Source organism: Phaseolus vulgaris, chromosome 11 (genome assembly GCF_000499845.2).
Source record: "Phaseolus vulgaris cultivar G19833 chromosome 11, P. vulgaris v2.0, whole genome shotgun sequence".
NCBI lineage: Eukaryota > Viridiplantae > Streptophyta > Magnoliopsida > Fabales > Fabaceae > Phaseolus > Phaseolus vulgaris.
The window spans coordinates 48,315,773-48,333,798 of NC_023749.2; the positions used below are offsets into that span (position 1 = coordinate 48,315,773).

The 18,026-nt window shown below is 35.0% G+C and overlaps 1 protein-coding gene across 2 annotated transcripts; it reads left to right on the forward strand.

Annotated features, from left to right (window-relative positions):
- Positions 1 to 1,202: 1,202 nt before the first annotated feature.
- On the forward strand, positions 1,203 to 17,039 carry LOC137820864 (SH2 domain-containing protein B-like). 2 transcript variants are annotated; one of them, XM_068625166.1, is made up of 12 exons: positions 1,203 to 1,534; positions 2,587 to 2,778; positions 3,141 to 3,350; positions 3,484 to 3,573; positions 4,041 to 4,118; positions 4,216 to 4,380; positions 8,005 to 8,370; positions 13,643 to 13,926; positions 14,812 to 14,974; positions 15,384 to 15,733; positions 16,571 to 16,648; positions 16,742 to 17,039. In XM_068625166.1, exons 1-12 carry the CDS (start codon positions 1,388 to 1,390, stop codon positions 16,758 to 16,760), a joined length of 2,142 nt encoding a protein of 713 aa, XP_068481267.1. In that variant the 5' UTR covers positions 1,203 to 1,387; the 3' UTR covers positions 16,761 to 17,039. The 2 variants fall into 2 exon arrangements, with proteins under 2 accessions (XP_068481267.1, XP_068481259.1); XM_068625158.1 differs by having other exon boundaries at positions 1,216 to 1,534; positions 4,213 to 4,380.
- The last annotated feature ends 987 nt before the right edge of the window (positions 17,040 to 18,026 follow it).

The following is an 18,026-nucleotide window of genomic DNA, read 5'->3' on the forward strand; positions in this document are numbered from 1 at the left end:
AATTCTCACCAAATTGTATAACAATATAATTACTTCCTTAAAAATATATTGAAACTTAATTTATGATAACTTTTTAGTATTTTGCAACATTTTATATTTCTCGTCCCATTTTATAAATTACGTGAGGAAATCATTAAATATTTCTCTAGTATTAATATACTCAACATTTCTCTAGTATTAATATACTCAACTGTATGTTTTTTTCTTTTTTATTTAATGTTTGGTACTTTTCTTATGTACTTGTCATTTTTTCTTTATAATATTGTTTTGAAAAACGCTAATACTTACAATAAAAAAAAATCTTTCCCTAACTTTTCCAAATATACTATTCAGTTTAGTGTAATGTTTAATAAAATTGTTAACTGTTAATAATAATAATAATAATACTAATAATATTTTATTAAACTTTATGTAAATTCAAAAGATAAAAAGATGATGGTTGAATCAATATTAATAGTTTAATATAAATTGAAAAAATGATGATAAAATTCGAAAATTTTAAAAATTCAAATTTAAAACCAACAACCATCGGTGAAAATTAAAGAAATGAAGATATATTCCATAATTTAAATTAAAAAAACTACTCTACATTCAAAATTGTTTTTCATAATTGTTTAATATATTTTAGAAAAAATAAAAATGACGCAATACACATAATATAATAATAAAATTAAATACAAATATAATAATAAAAAAAATTGATAATAATTAAAGAAGGAAATCCTCTTTATATAGATATAGATTATTTGTTTTAATAATAAATTTTCATAAAAATTTTAGGCGCATTAACATAGTAATAAACTCAGAATTTGATTTTTTTTCATCAATTTTTTTTAAATATAATCATTACTATTATATAAGAAAAATATATTTTTTAACCACCTGTAGTGTCTTTTTTTTTAAATTAACAATTTTACACTTAAGACTGTATTTTTTAAGTATTTCTATATATAATTGTTTAACTTTTCCATCAAATAATATGTTTACATTATTTTTTTTCACTTAAAATAATATAAATATTTTAAATTTATTTTATACCATTATATAAAAAGAGATATGTTTTCTTAAGCACACCTTTAATATTATCTTTTCCTTTGACAATTTTATACTTTACTAAAAGGATGCTTTTTTGGTTTTTTTTTTTTTTTCTAGAATTCTATAACTTTCTCATTTAAAATAATATAAAAATTCATTGCGAGCCTACACTGTTGCCGTGCACCTCCAAGCAGGAGATCCGAACGCGGAACCAAACCGTTAGTTTCAGAGCCGAACAAAAGGAACCACCAACAAGCCAAACACAAACCCCAGAAAGAGGAAGAGAAGGAGAAAGAGAAAGCGAAAGACTTTTCCACAACGCAGAGAACCCCACTTTTGATCACACACAGAGATGAACAGTGATTCAGTGGGAAGTGAAGGGTACTCTCTGCTGAAGGATTTGAGACTAGAAATTGAAGCAAAGGACGCAACTTTCTCTCTCTGCTTTTGGCTTTATTTCACCAGTTTTTCTACATTCCCCGTTACCATTATTCAACAGGTCAAGCATTTTTCCTTCTCTGCCTTTCACATTGTTGCTTTTTTCCTTTTTTCTGGGTTTTGTGTGTTAGTGGGGTATTGAGTTTTTTTCTGAATCTTCTTGATCAACCGTTTTCACGGTAGTGTTGTTTGAGGTTCATATATCGTGGGCTTCAACATTCTGTTTTCCGTGTTCTGTATAATTGGGTACTCTCGTTTGAGAAACTTGTGAGTTCTGAAGTTGGTTCTGTGTTTTCATTGCACATTAGATTTGTTTTGGTTTTGATACTTGATGGACTACTAAACGTGTGGCTCTCATGGCTCACTTTGGTGGTTTAGGTTTTATAAGGGGTTTTCATTTGTGCTATCTAGTCTGAAATCTGCTTTCAATTTGTAAATTTGTTACCTCTTGTTTTGCTAAACCTTTTTGCGTTAATTCAAAGTTGGAGTTTTGATGGGATTAACCCAGTTTTTGCAGAATGTTTTGTTGGTTTACTTCGTACTCAAATCATAATTAGTAAATTGGGGATTTAGAATTTAGAATAGACCTATTCAGTTGTGTATGGCTAAATATATGATGCTCTCATTATATGAATAATGCCTGCTTGCTTTAGAGTTGGATAAAATTGATTTTGATTGAACTTATTTCGAACTGTTTGTTGGATGAAATTAGAGCCGTTCTCATTTTAGTCATAAATTTACATCAGAACATGTGTCTCTTTAGAAGGTGTGAGAATTGATTTTTCATTGCGCAAATGAATAGGGCCAGCAATGGTAAAACATCTCCAATCCACCATTTGAGCCTGTGCCATCTCTCTAGTGCAAGGTTTAATGTTTTGATATTTGATCATACAATTTTAACTGTTTAGCATTGCGGCTTGCTTAGTGATATTGGAGGGGATAATTGTTTTGTTTAATATGTTGTTCTGCTGTCTTGATGTTTAAGGTTGAAAATTTTCACATGCTAGTTACTTCCAGCAGTAATTATTTGTCATTTTCTTACCTTTTGGGGGAATAATACTTAATTTTTTTAATCATTGAATGGACAGAAATATAAATTAATTTGCTTTGCAGGTTTACTCTGATATCTCGGAAAGTGCTCCATTTCTTGTTATTGATGATAATAAGAGAATCCATTTGTTACCACTTCTTCTCTTACACGAAGAAGCTCCTGATACTGGCAATATAAATTCCTGGGCAGAAGTTCCACATGCAACTGTTGATTTTAAGTTCCCTTTGGAAAAATGGGTTCATGTTGAATGTCAGGTATCTTATATAACTATTTGAGAATTACCTTTTGTAAACTACTTTAATGTTTCTTTGTTGATGGCTTTCACTGAGATGGCATCTTACTATGCTCCTAAAAATGACTTATGTTTAAGGCACTGACCCTAATGTGTGTATTCTTCTGTATGGCATCAATTTTTTTTATTTTTAGTTTTTCTTGCTGGAATATAACTGTGGTAATAATAGAATGGAACAGAAAAACAAATTCTTTCTGGTAAGAAAGAACTTGTGTGGCAAACCATAGAGCGCTTTTCTTGCTGCTACTAGTAGAGTCCATTCCTTTCCTTTATATTTTTTAACTTTATTTAATTGAAATATCAGATGGCTACCTTCTTGTGCAGGTTTTTCCAGATTATATCCAGCTTCGGATTAATGGAGAGATTATAGGAGAAAAGTCTTTGTGTTCCTTGTTAAATGAGAAATCTGGTTCAAGTGATTTGAAGAAACTGACGTTGGCAAATGTTGGTGGAGATGGAAATAGTGTACAGGGTTATGTGCACAAGTTTGAAATATTTCCTAATATTTCCTCTACTAAGGATTACCATTTAAAGGTATTCCATGCTCATAATTTTTCAAGTACATGGTAGATTAACATTTCTTTGTGCATCTTTGTTTATAAGAATCAACAAAGATTTTATTAGTTTCTTTGTTGACATTTGACAACTCTGTATCACTGAATGCCAGGACCCGCCTTTGAAGTTATCAATTGATGAATCATCTGTCTCTGAGATTGAAGAAGAAAGTGATGGTGTTTGGGCTGTTGTTGGTGGCAAGGTATGAAAGATGTTTGATAAAGGATACCCTGTTAATCTTATTGTATGTGTTCATCTTTATTGTCACAAGTTATAAAGAGAAAAGTCCAAACTAAGCCCTGCATTTTCTATTGGAGTTTAATTTTGGATATATGTGATGTGATGCAAGTTATATTTAACATTTTAAATGTTCTTGTAAACCAACCATATATATGCAAGTTTGCAAGTGTTAAAGAGTTAAGTCAAACTTCTCTCTTACCATGAAAATAAATATGAACAATCAAAATAGATGATAGAGAGGTGAAGCAACTGCTATGTTTGTAGTATTTGCAGATATACTATTTCTACTTCTGAAATGTTACTATTAATGCTCACTCTTTTCTTTCCAATGCTCATACTTTTGACAAATGCACAAATTAGTTCCAGTGTTAAAATTTTCCTGTAGGTTGAAAATTTAATCTCAAATTCATTTGCATAATTTTGGCACAGGCATCTTGTCGTAGGAACTTCTCTTTGGATGTTGTTCTATCAGATGCTTTTGGACAGCCTGTAGATAAGGATAATGAGGTTTACAATCCTGGCTTTTATTCTGGGCAAGTTAATGCTCTCTGGAAAAAGGTGCTTGAATTTGTAATATTCACATTATCATTGTTGATTGTAGCAGGTTTTTGCTTCACTTTTGTATGCTGATACCAGAGCACCAGTGGAGAATACAACTGATGATGAAGCACCCCTTTTAGCTAGTTATGATGGAATTGAATTTTCTTCTTGTGAAAGACCAAGTAAGCTTTTGCTGGGTCGTGCTTCATTTAAGCTCAAAATATCTCAGGTGAAGATGCCAACAACGAATGTTTGCTTATGCTATCTTCTCTAACTTAAAGTTTTTCTACTGCTACTTGATAACTCCTTCAAAATTTTTAGTCGGAAGGTAACAGGATGGCCTATGTTAAGAGCCATGCAAAACAATTCATACTTTTATATCATTATTGTTAGAATAACTCAAGTTGAGAAAAATACAAAAGGAATAAAGAATGAATTTGTGTGAATTTCCCTCTCTTAGGATCTCACATTTATAATACTTGAGAAAAATAAAAAAGAATAAAGGATGATTTTGAGAGTGAATTTCCCTCTCTTAGGATCTCATATTTATAATAACTTTGGAGATTTCAGATACAATGTATGAGAGGGAAGAGAAGAGCAAAGGAAAGGTCATATCTACAAATTAGGTACTACACAAAGCACACATCAGCTTTTCAATAAATTCTATTTAAGATAATTTATTCTAACACTCCCCCTCAAGCTAGAGCATAAAAATTGTATGTGCCATGTTTGGAACAAATGAATTCATCTGAGGTCCTCTCAGGGATTTTATTAATACATCTGCAAGTTGGTCATTTGATTCGACAACTCAGTGAATATTTCTGTGTATTTAGTCATCTCATGAAACACTAGATTAGAAGCAATGTAGCTTGGTTATCACAATACATCTTCATTTACTTAATCTCACAAATCTAATTCTTGGAAGAACTGTTTTGCCCATAGAAGCTCACCAATGAGAGATGCCATTGCCCTATATCAGCTTCAGCAGTTGATCGGGCAACAACATTTTGTTTCTTGCTTTTCCAAAACAACATTTTGTTTCTTGCTTTTCCAAGAGATAATATTTCCTGGAAAAAACAATATCCTATAGTAAAGCATTTGTCCATTTACCAGCCCAATCAGCATCACAATATCCAAAGATTTGGTTGTTCCTTTCATCTTCATAAAGTAGTAGTCCTTGTCCTAGAGCCTTTTTGAGATACCATAGTATACAGATGACAACATTCCAATGATCAATACAAGGATTTTGCATGAATTGACTTCTCCCTACATGAATTTCTGATTTGGATCCATAGGACAAACCGACTAATTTACAATCAACCATGCGTTTTTTAGTATTTCAAGAGCATATTTTATTTGAAAGATTACTTTTCCTTCCTTTGATTGGCTACTTCCATGCACAAAAAATATTTGAGACTTCCTAGATCCTTGATTCGAAAATGATCGTATATCCTTTCATTGAGATGTTCTAGCAACATCATTCTCTATAATGACTATATCGTCAACATACACTATTAAGTACATAAATTTTCTAGGGGAGGGGTGACAATAGAAAACAAAATTATGTGCCTCACTATATTTCAGCCCAAAGGATTGAACAATGTGGTTGAACTTTCCAAACCAAGCACGTGGAGATTGCTTGAGACCATAGAGAGAGTTGTGCAACTTACAAACCAAAGCGGACTCTCCCTGAGCAACAAATTCAGGAGGTTGCTCCATGCAGACTTCCTCTTCTAGATTGTCATGGAAAAACACATTTTTAAGTGACCTTCGCCATGGGTCAATTGATGCAACCTACAACAATTTCTCTCTCAACAATTTTCCCACCGGAATCAAACTCATGACCTTAGCTCTATTACCAATTGTTGGATCCAACGCTAATCACTATACCAAAAGCTATAGCTAATAGTCACAGCGCAACCCTTTCTACTTGAGATTGTATTGTGTCATGATTCAATTGTGACTTGACCCACCTGACCTATGCCACATGACAATTGATGCACTCTACAAGATTAAGTTGTAGACATTCCATGATAAAAGAGAGAATCAGGGACAAATAATAGGCTGGAACTATGAATCTAAATGACACATTGCAACTAGTTTATATGGTGATTTTGTAATAATTAGAGGATATTTAGTTTCTTCTAATGTTAGATATTAAATCATATCAAATCTCTTAAGTAGAATTTAAGTCTAATTCAATTTCACAAAATCGGCTTAGTAAGGTGAGGTTTGCACCTACATATTATAATTTGGTCATTTCTCAAGACGATGTGAGATCTTCAACACACCCCCTCACACCAAAGACTGAACATCTTGAGCATGAGACAAAATATTTGTGAGCAGTTCGATAGCGATCTGATAGCAGGTGACACGATAAGTCTAACAAATCTTGCTAGGATAGACTTGGATACCATATTAAGAAATGGACTTAAGTAAGAAGATATCACGGTCATAAAGGCATACATCATTGAAACAACGGTGGGGAGAACCTCAACACCCGACTGAAGATATTCCACATTATGCATAGACTGAAGTTTAACTCAATGGTCCACTAGTTTGTCTGGAGCTAAACATTAGCCTATACCTAACATTGAATATATCCAACCAGGCACTGAGATTCTCCCTAGTTGTTTCAGTGATGCATGCGTGCCTCTATGACTACTGCATCTTCTAGCTTAAAGTCTACTTCCTAATATGATATCAAAGTCTATCCTAATAAGATTGTTGGACCTATCGTGCCACCTGCAATGGGGTTTCTATTGGATCATCCACAAATATCTAGTCCCGCACTCGAGATGTCCATTCATTGGTGTTAGGACATCTTGAGCGTGGGACTAGGGGGGAATCCGATAGCTAATGACACAAGGCTCAACACCTTGCGAGGATAGACTTTTGATAGCTATGATATTTAAGCCATCCTCACAAAAGTGTCTTAGTAAGGTGACATTTGCACCCACCTATATATTATAACTTGGATATTTCTCTAGATGATGTGGGATCTCCAACAAAATCAATCAATAGTACTTGTATCCAATGTTATCACTTTTCCAACTTTTAACTAATAAAACCCTAAAACTCTAATTATTCAAATAAAATTTGAATATGTTGTGGCTGCATGAACTGTTAAACGTAATTAAGAGTTCAAAACCTACTTAAAATTAGTTTTTTTTTGCCCTATTTTTGGCCCAATTAAAACATTATACCTATTGCAATCCACATCACATTTTTTTTATCTCTGCCACAACACCTTCCACCATAACCCGTTATGATTTCCATTATAACTTTATAAAGGATTTATGGGGTCTCCGATATGATTTGTTATCCGATATCGATAACACTGCTTGTATTACACATCTAATGCATGGGTCATTTTGTTTGTTTCAATGGCTTGTGCAACACAATGAGGCACAATTCTTAAGGTGAACCAATGAAACTATGATCTCATATTTTTGCTTTGCCTAGGTCTTTTATGTCAATAATTTTATGGTTTTCTCTTTGTGATATTGTTTTCCTTGAAAATTTAGAAAAACACTAGATCTTGTAATAAGTATAATATGATGATATAAAATTATTATATTTATCCATATCAATGTTGCTCGTTGGTCATTTTGGAAGTTGTACATGGTGTCATGCTCTCCTTAAAACCAAAGATGATAATATGTTAATTTTATTGACATGGGGTTGTCCTTGTATTTATCAGCAATTTCGGATCATAACATATAAGCATGTTTCATTACGAATTCATAGTGTAGTATGCTTGAATTAACTCTGCTCCCAATCTGATATTTATGCACTTGTAATTTCAATCCAATATTCCTTGGCACCATGTAACTATTCTCCCATTTGCCAGCTTTCATCCAAGTGTGATAACAGGTTCTTCCTCATCAGATTTTGTGTCCCAAAATTAGGAAATTATCCTTTTCTTGAGACATACTCCCATCCAATTCGATGCATCTCCAGAAGCCGTAACACAAGATTGTCCACTCTGGTGTGGAAGAGGTCAACTGCTCATAATTGCTCTAGTGTATCTCAATCTTCAGCTTTGGATGATGGGTCCTTGGAACTTCAGCATTCAGGTCATGACGCACAAGCCAATCCACTAATGAAGCGGTTTAGATTTGGTCAAGACAAGATATCTGTATCAGTGAAGACTGACCCCACCACCTTAGAACAACCTGACGAAGAATGTAACTCTCATGTCCAGACTGCTAACCAGGTGTTTTATTTTTCAATATTATTTGCTATATACATGGATGCTCTGTTGAATAAACTTTAAATGTTAGTTTGTGTGTTTTAAAATTAGAAGTTACTAGAATATTATAGAATGAAGGTTTGGATAGTTGAAAGGTCAAAAGTTGTAAGTGGGTTTTTAATTATGTTGTTAGTGGGTTTTTAAGGTCATAATGTAGATCTTTCTAGAAGAGCTTCCTAAAGCCTATAAAAAGGATGCTCTCTCATTTGTAAGATGCACCACAGAAAGAAATACAATAGAGAGAATTACAAAGAAGAGTGTTTCTTTTAGAGAGAATTTAAGTGTGAGTGAGTGTCTGTTTTTTTACAATTTGGTATCAAGAGCCAATGGCGAATGTGACGGGTCAAATACCGCTACCACGGTTAACGAAGGCGACCAGATATGACAACTGGAGCATTCAAATGAAAGCTCTTCTCGGTTCTCAGGATTCATGGGAGGTGGTCGAAGAAGGTTTTGAAGAACCAACAAATACCACGGGTTATACGGCAGCTCAAACCAAGGCATTGAAAGAGATGCGATCGAAAGATAAGGCAACTTTGTACATGTTGTATAGAGCTGTTGATGAGGCAATTTTTGAGAAGATTGCTGGTGCGTCCACTTCAAAGGAAGCATGGGACATATTGGAGAAGGTGTTCAAAGGAGCTGACCGAGTTAAGCAAGTGCGTCTACAAACTCTGCGTGGCGAGTTGGAGAACATGAAGATGATGGAGTCAGAAAGTGTATCTGACTACATCACGCGTGTACAGGCTGTGGTGAATCAACTCAACCGAAACGGTGATACTCTGACCGATGCACGAGTTGTGGAGAAGATTTTGAGAACATTAACAGACAATTTTGAGAGTATTGTGCGCGCGATAGAACAGTCAAAGGACCTTGCGACACTCACAGTCGATGAGCTCGCCGGTTCTCTCGAGGCACACGAGCAACGGAAGAAGAAGAAGAAGGAAGAAACACTCGAGCAAACACTTCAAACCAAGGCGTCAATCAAAGACGAAAAGGTACTCTATTATCAAAATTCTCAATATAGAGGGCGTGGTCGTGGAAGTCGTGGAAACGGTCGTGGTGGAAAAGGCAGCAACCATGAAGGGTACTATAAGGAGAAGGAACAGTCGAGCCAACCAAATTGGCGTGGAAGAGGACGTGGTAGAGGAAGAGGCGGCCGATCGAATTATTCCAACATCGAGTGCTACAAATGTCACAAATATGGTCACTATGCGAAGGATTGTAACTCTGACAAATGTTACAATTGTGGTAAAGTGGGGCATTTTGCAAAAGATTGTCGTGCTGATATAAAGATAGAAGAAACAACCAACCTAGCCTTGGAAGTCGAAACGAATGAAGGTGTTCTCTTGATGGCTCAAGATGAAGTCAACATTAACAATGACACTTTGTGGTACCTCGACTCAGGAGCAAGCAACCATATGTGCGGTCACGAGTACCTATTCAAAGATATGCAAAAGATTGAAGATGGTCATGTTTCATTTGGAGATGCATCAAAGGTGGAGGTCAAAGGGCGAGGTACGGTTTGCTACTTACAAAAGGATGGCTTAATTGGGTCACTCCAAGATGTTTATTACGTACCAGACCTCAAGACCAATATTTTGAGTATGGGACAACTCACGGAGAAAGGTTACTCGATATTTTTGAAAGATCGGCTACTACACTTGAAGGACAAGAAAGGGCGTTTGGTTGCTCGAATCGAGATGGCAAGAAATCGGATGTACAAGCTGAATTTGAGAAGCATACGAGAAAAATGTTTGCAAGTCAACATAGAAGATAAGGCATCATTGTGGCATCTCCGTTTTGGTCACCTACATCATGGTGGACTAAAAGAGTTAGCGAAGAAGAATATGGTGCACGGGCTACCCAACATGGACTACGAGGGAAAATTTTGTGAAGAATGTGTGCTCAGCAAGCATGTGAGAACCTCGTTTCCAAAGAAGGCTCAATATTGGGCTAAGCAACCTCTCGAATTGATTCATACCGACATATGTGGACCAATTACTCCAGAGTCCTTCAGCGGTAAAAGGTATTTCATTACCTTCATTGATGATTTCTCACGGAAAACTTGGGTTTACTTTCTGAAAGAAAAATCCGAGGCATTTGAGGTGTTCAAAAAGTTCAAGGTGATGATGGAGAGGACAACTGATAAACAGATCAAAGTTGTACGATCTGATAGAGGTGGCGAGTATACTTCAACGGCTTTCATGGAGTATTGCGAGGAGCAAGGCATAAGGCGATTTCTAACTGCACCATACACTCCTCAACAAAATGGTGTGGCCGAGAGGAAGAATCGGACCATTCTCGACATGGTTCGATCAATGCTTAAGAGCAAAAAGATGCCAAAGGAATTGTGGGCGGAAGCTGTGCAATGCGCCATCTATGTGCAAAATCGATGTCCACATGTGAAGTTAGATGATCAAACACCACAAGAGGCATGGAGCGGACAAAAGCCAACAGTTTCTCATCTCAAAGTGTTTGGTAGTGTGGCTTATGCACATGTACCAGATCAACGAAGAACGAAGCTCGAAGACAAAAGCAAAAGGTATGTTTTTATTGGGTATGATGAGAAGACAAAAGGGTACAAGCTACTTGATCCAATAAGCAAGAAGGTGACGGTGAGTCGTGATGTGCAAATAAATGAAGCAAGCGAGTGGGATTGGAACAATTCTTCAGAGGTTATGATTGAAGTTGGAGAATCATCACCGACAAGTATAAATTCCGAAACAACCGATGATGAAGATGAACCACGACAACCTAAAATTCGAAGTTTGCATGATTTGTATGATTCGACAAATGAGGTACACCTAGTATGTCTTTTGGCAGATGCTGAAAATATCAGCTTTGAAGAGGCGGTGCGAGACAAGAAGTGGCAAATTGCCATGGATGAGGAGATTAAAGCGATTGATCGCAACAACACATGGGAGCTAACAGAATTTCTAGAGGGAAGTCAGCCCATTGGTGTGAAGTGGATATTCAAGAAAAAGATGAATGCTCAAGGCGAGATAGAGAGGTACAAGGCGCGACTCGTTGCGAAGGGATACAAACAAAAGGAGGGAATAGACTACGATGAGGTGTTTGCTCCCGTTGTAAGAATGGAGACAATTCGATTGCTCATTTCCCAAGCGGCTCAATTTAAATGGCCGATATTTCAAATGGATGTCAAGTCGGCATTCTTGAATGGTGTGCTTGAAGAAGAAGTCTACATCGAACAACCACCTGGGTACATGAAAATCGAAGAGGAGAAGAAGGTGCTAAAATTGAAGAAGGCACTTTACGGGTTGAAGCAAGCACCGCGGGCATGGAATACTCGTATCGATACATACTTCAAGGAGAACGGGTTCAAGCAATGTCCTTACGAGCATGCTCTTTACGCAAAGAACAATGGAGGTAACATGATATTTGTTGCTCTTTATGTTGATGATCTCATTTTTATGGGTAATAATAGTGAGATGATAGAAGAGTTTAAGGGCACAATAAGACGGGAATTTGAGATGACAGATTTGGGATTGATGAAGTTTTTCCTTGGCTTGGAGGTTAGACAAAAAGAAACGGGTATTTTTGTATCACAGGAGACATATGCAAAAGAGATTTTGAAGAAGTACAAGATGGAAAATTGCAACCCAGTATCAATACCAATGGAACCAGGTGCAAAACTCTCAAAGTTCGATGGAGGAGAACGTGTCGATGCAAGTAGATACCGGATTTTGGTAGGAAGCCTTCGTTATCTCACATGCACGAGGCCAGATCTTTCATTAAGTGTCGGCATCATAAGTCGATTCATGGAGGAACCAGTTTACTCACATTGGAAGGCGTTGAAGCGAGTCCTATGGTACATCTAAGGTACTGTATCACTTGGATTGTTCTACTCAAAAGCAAAAGATTACAAGTTGGTGGGTTACTCTGACAGTGATTGGTGTGGAGACATAGATGATCGGAAAAGTACATCGGGATATGTATTCTTTATGGGCAACACAACATTTTCTTGGCTTTCAAAGAAGCAACCGATCGTGACGCTATCAACGTGTGAAGCTGAATATGTGGCAGCATCTTGGTGTGTATGTCATGCGATATGGCTGAGAAACTTGTTGAGTAAGATGGAGCTAAAGCAACTAGATGCAACTGTGATTCAAGTTGACAACAAATCAGCAATTGAGTTGGCAAAGAACCCAGTGAACCATGAAAGAAGCAAACACATTGATGTTCGTTTTCACTTTATTCGTGATCATGTGAAGAAAGGAAGTGTGGAATTGGTGCATGTGGCAAGTCAAGATCAAGTTGCTGATATCTTCACAAAACCGCTACCGAAAGTTTTTTTTGACAAATACAAGAAGATGATTGGCATGATGGATAGTAGAAACATTTAAGTTTGTGGGGGAGTTTTGTTGAATAAACTTTAAATGTTAGTTTGTGTGTTTTAAAATTAGAAGTTACTAGAATATTATAGAATGAAGGTTTGGATAGGTGAAAGGTCAAAAGTTGTAAGTGGGTTTTTAATTATGTTGTTAGTGGGATTTTAAGGTCATAATGTAGATCTTTCTAGAAGAGCTTCCTAAAGCCTATAAAAAGGATGCTCTCTCATTTGTAAGATGCACCACAGAAAGAAATACAATAGAGAGAATTACAAAGAAGAGTGTTTCTTTTAGAGAGAATTTAAGTGTGAGTGAGTGTCTGTTTTTTTACATGCTCTACCTAGTAGGTTTACTACTGACACCAGAGGCTGAAGTAATCATCATTGAAAAAATTAGTTTTAGTGTACATGATTGGACTTCTTAGATTGGTTTTTTTAATTTTCTCCATTATCCCCCCTCGTGTGAATACCAAAGTATTGAAAAGAACAGACCAATTCAAACCTGCTAAGATTTATTAGTCCAAGAGAGTAAGAGGCAGTGAAAGTCATAGCCTTGAGCAATAGGTCTAGTATTCTTTTATATTGTATCAAGCAGTTGGCTATCTTTACCGCTTAAAAATTAAGGAAAATGCCTTGGAATGGTTTTTATTTATATCCAGCATTGAATATATAGGCCAATTTGATATTGTCAGCTAGATAATGTTGTAATCTAATACTTCAGATTTTAACGATACTGGTCTAACCTGGACTTAAGTGTAGACAAGACCAATTTGTCAACCTTTGCAGATGTTTCCTTAAATTATTTTCTTAAAGATTCTTGTTCTTAAGTAGGCCCTCTTTGCTCTCATTTTCTTTTAACTAGCTCTGCAAACTTATTGTCACTAGGTAGAGAATGAATTTCCAAGAAGCTCCGATGGAAAGCCTGCAAACGTCAATGAAGCATATGATTCTCCATCTGATTCAGAGAGTATAGGGGAGGGAAATTCACCTTTAAATAGTATGGCAAGTAAAAGATATCCAATATCTGATATGACCATTTTCAAATACAGCCTTGCGAGCTTGGCTGAGAGATCTCTCATACTTAAGGAAATTGCCACCTCTGCTTCTGACAAAGAAATTTTAGAATTGGCTAATCATGTGTCACACTATTCAGGATGTTCGCATCACGGGTGAGTGGTTTTTCTAGCAGCAATTATATTACTGCATTAGTGCCCCCATTAAGGATGGTTAATGGGTGTAATTGCTTGTAAATATAAAAATTGTACCAAGAATCTAAGATATTTATGGGTAATTATTTTTCAAATTTTATATCTTTATAAATTCTTAGCTTAAGCTGTTTTGTCCTTGTCAGTTTCAAACGTAATACTCGCTTCTGGTATTCATCTTTTCATGTTTGACTACCGGTACTGCATATGATAGCAGTCAACAACCAACTATTTTAATGCTTAACGGTTCATGAATGACTTTATTATGAGTGGGGGTAACTCTCTGTATGAGTTAGATTTTGGTATTGAGTTAGGCTTAAACCAAAAGTTCAAGACAACCTAGCATACAACCGTTGGAAAGAGCCTTTCAGCTTTAAGTGTGGACAATGCAAAGACCCACTTTTTCCATGTGCTTAAATATATATGTAAGAGTGGAGAGTGAAGAGGGGAGAGACAGCAAGGATCAAACTCTTCTTGACCAGTTAATTAGAGTCTGTTATATACCATGTCAATGATCAAGTATCCTGAGAGCTTAAACAGGCAAAGGCTCGTGAATGGCTTTGTTACATTCTCAAAACAATAGTTATAACATCTATAGCAACTTGACATCTGGAACTATTGCTTGGTTTCAGTTGATTAAAAGATTTAACGCAATAAACTCTAAATGCAAGTTCAATGTTATGGCAAATACATTTTATTCTTGTTCCTAGATTGTATCCTAATTATTTGATTCTCAAAGAAATGTGTGTTAGTTTCTTAAAGGTTTTGTTTTAGTATAATTTATTTCATCTCCTGCAATCACCTAGAACGTTTTCTCCCTTTTAACTACTGGCTCTGTTTCTATATCAGAAACCAAATATTAATTGCCAAGAAATTGATAAAAGATGGAACTAATCTATGGAAGGTGATGTCACCAAACAATCATCACATTCCTTGGGAGAATGCAGTGTATGAGATTCAAGAGCAATTCATGAAGATTGCTTGTTGCGGTTCAAGGTCTCTCTCACCTCAGGTTTATATCTTTTACTTATTGGAGGAAAGTTACTGTTATGTTTTATGTAAGTTACTAAATGTCGGAAATCATTTGGACATCTGGAGAATTGTGTAGTTATCATTACAATGCAAATGCACATATAAAAATGCCCTAAATACAACATTTTGTGAGTCTTATGCATTCAAGCATTTATTGGAAAAATATTGCCTTGATGAGCTTAATTTCATCTAGTAAAGCATGGCCTTTCCTTTCAGGACTAAGTATCACCATTGAAGCCTGTTATTCTTACCACTATTAGAAATCTAAACAAAAATAATAGTAAATTGGAAGAAAAAAAATACTGTTATTAGTTGTCTGAGTTTTTGAAAGTATCAGAACCATAGAAAAATTGCTTGCGAAATATCATAGTTTTTTACATTTACTGTAGGACATAAATCTTCTGAGAAGGTTCACTGGATGTCAAGAGTACCTAACACAAGATAACTTCGAGAAGTTGTGGTGTTGGTTGTACCCTGTGGCATTTACAATATCAAGGGACTGGATAAATCCTATCTGGAATTCCACATCACCTAAGTGGATAGAAGGGTTCATAACCAAGGAGGAAGCAGAAGCTTCACTACAAGGTCCCACAGGATTTCAAGAACCTGGTACCTTTGTACTCCGATTTCCTACCTCACGAAGCTGGCCACACCCAGATGCAGGTAGCTTAGTTGTAACCTATGTTGGCAATGACTACAAACTTCACCACAGGCTACTTTCTTTGCATCAGATTTATGGGTAAGCTTTATTTATTTCTTCTTCATAGAATAGATTGCTGAATGTCAACTTTGTTTGTCATTTCTAAGACTTGAGCAAATTGATAATACTGAATAGGGAAGGGCTGGGGGTTGAGGCCATCTTGAATGCCATCCATTTATGAAGAAGTTGAAGATTTGACCTTAAGAATTATTAATATCCATGCGTTTCTGAAGAGTTCATAGACTGAGAAAAGTGAATGGGGCTTTAGCTTAAAATATGATGTTTCTGTTTACAACCTCAGACCAAATGATTAAATAATTGATAACATTCAACTTAATCACAAAACATGGGATGACAGGGATCAACACTTGGTCATACCATGTCTTGTATCAACTCTCTCAAAAGTTTTAAGCTATTTGGTTTTCTCATCTCCAAAAACATTAATGACTGCTATGTGATGAATCAACTAATTTAATACTTCGCTTGTCCAGTTGAGTATATCTAATTAGAATACATGTCATTGTTCTATATTTTTTCTTGGCCCACCTGTTGCTAATGAAAATTAACTCGCTCATGTACACACAAGATGTATCTAGTGAGAAATTTAATCAATGCGAGAGAAATGATAAGAGTAAATCGTGATTATTGCATTTTGTTGAACACTAAACAAAATTATGCTTATCACTTGATGATTTAGAAACTCTACATAGTTTATATCTTACTGTTCTTTATTTAATGATCAAATGAACTCATCTCTTTCTCAAAGTCAGCTTTCATAACAGCCTATGTAAATTCTCACAAGGACAGACACAAACACTTTCAATATATGCTATCCTTTAACTAAAACATCAATCACTTTTCTTGTAATTCTTATAGCTCTGGTGATAAACGAGTTGACATGAAACCGCTTCAAGATATGCTATTGGCAGAACCTGAGCTCTCTCGATTGGGAAGGTAATAATTACATAAAGCATTTTCTTATTGTTTCTTATACACTGAATGCTTAACAAATCTCAAATATTTACTGTATTTGATTAAACTGTTCAGGATAATAAGAAGTCATTAGGCAAACTATAACTGTTGCAGAATGTGCCTCAACATCCCAGTTAAAGTTGCTTTCAATTCAAGTCTGCCTTTGTTAGAAAGACTCAGAAAAGTAGATGGGACTAGTGGCCTGTGAACTATGATAGTATATTTTACAGTTTACTTGTATATTACGAAAAGTAAGATTTAGGCGTATTATTGTAAGGATTAGTGGATAATGATATTTTATATAAAAGATATCCCCATTCATTTGTATTCAATACCAATCAAAGCATCTCTTATGTTGTTGAGTTGGCTTCCATAGGAATCTCTCCCCATTGGTTTTGACCCCTGCAATAATATGCCAAATTATTGTGTCCTGCAGAGGTTACAACCATTTCGAACAATGTTTTACATGTTGAGGGATTAACTAATGTGAACCATGGGAGATATTGTGTACCCATTACTAACCAATTAGACTACTGAGATTTTTAAGTTCTTTGTCACATGAATATGTCTAACAATTTGTTTTCTAAAATAAATTAAAAGAAAAAGTTGATAAATACAATAATGACATGAGAATAAAAGCTCTTAGTTGAATATCACAAAATTGTTGTTTTATCCATTACAAAAGTTGAGTATGCAACAGTAACAAGTTAGTAAAGAATTTATATAATTTCAAGGTTTGTTAAAAAAAGTTGAGATTCATCAAAATAAATAGTGATTTTTACATATAAGAACACATTGGTCTCATTCTCTTCAATAAATCTTTGTTTAAGGACGAGGTACTAGCATTGAAAAGGATTATAGAAAAGAAGAATATATGTTGATAAAGGTAGTAATCATTAACTAATGGAAATTATGATTAATTTCAATTGTTTTGTTAGAATGACAAAAAAAAGTTATTGAATTTATTAAGGTGTGAAGACAAAGTGAAATTTGTCTTTTAAGTGGAGAGATTCTAGATTTGGTCATGCAAAACAAAATCCTTTAGTGAGAAAAAATAAAAAAACAATAAATTAAAAAAAATGCATGAAAATATAAAAAAATGTATGAATTAGAAATTTTGTGTGAATGCATAATTAACCTTATGCTATAGCTATGTAAATAATATTCCAACTAAGAAGATGAAAGGAGAGAGAGAAAAAATAAGAGTTAAAAATAATATTTTATTTTCTAAGTTATTTGGGTTTTGAGTTGAGTATTTATAAACACTTTTTTTTTCTTCTTTATCAATATATACCAGCCACAATCAAAAGATGAAAACATAATTCACTCAACTTTGTCATCAATTTTGTATGTAATTATT

Excerpts from the sequence above, each read along its gene's own strand:
- LOC137820864 (XM_068625158.1), top strand. The coding sequence starts at position 1,388 with ATGAACAGTGATTCAGTGGGAAGTGAAGGGTACTCTCTGCTGAAGGAT. Across the intron at positions 8,371-13,642 it reads ATGTCCAGACTGCTAACCAG|GTAGAGAATGAATTTCCAAG; the intron begins GTGTTTTATTTT and ends TATTGTCACTAG. Across the intron at positions 15,734-16,570 it reads TCTTTGCATCAGATTTATGG|CTCTGGTGATAAACGAGTTG; the intron begins GTAAGCTTTATT and ends TAATTCTTATAG.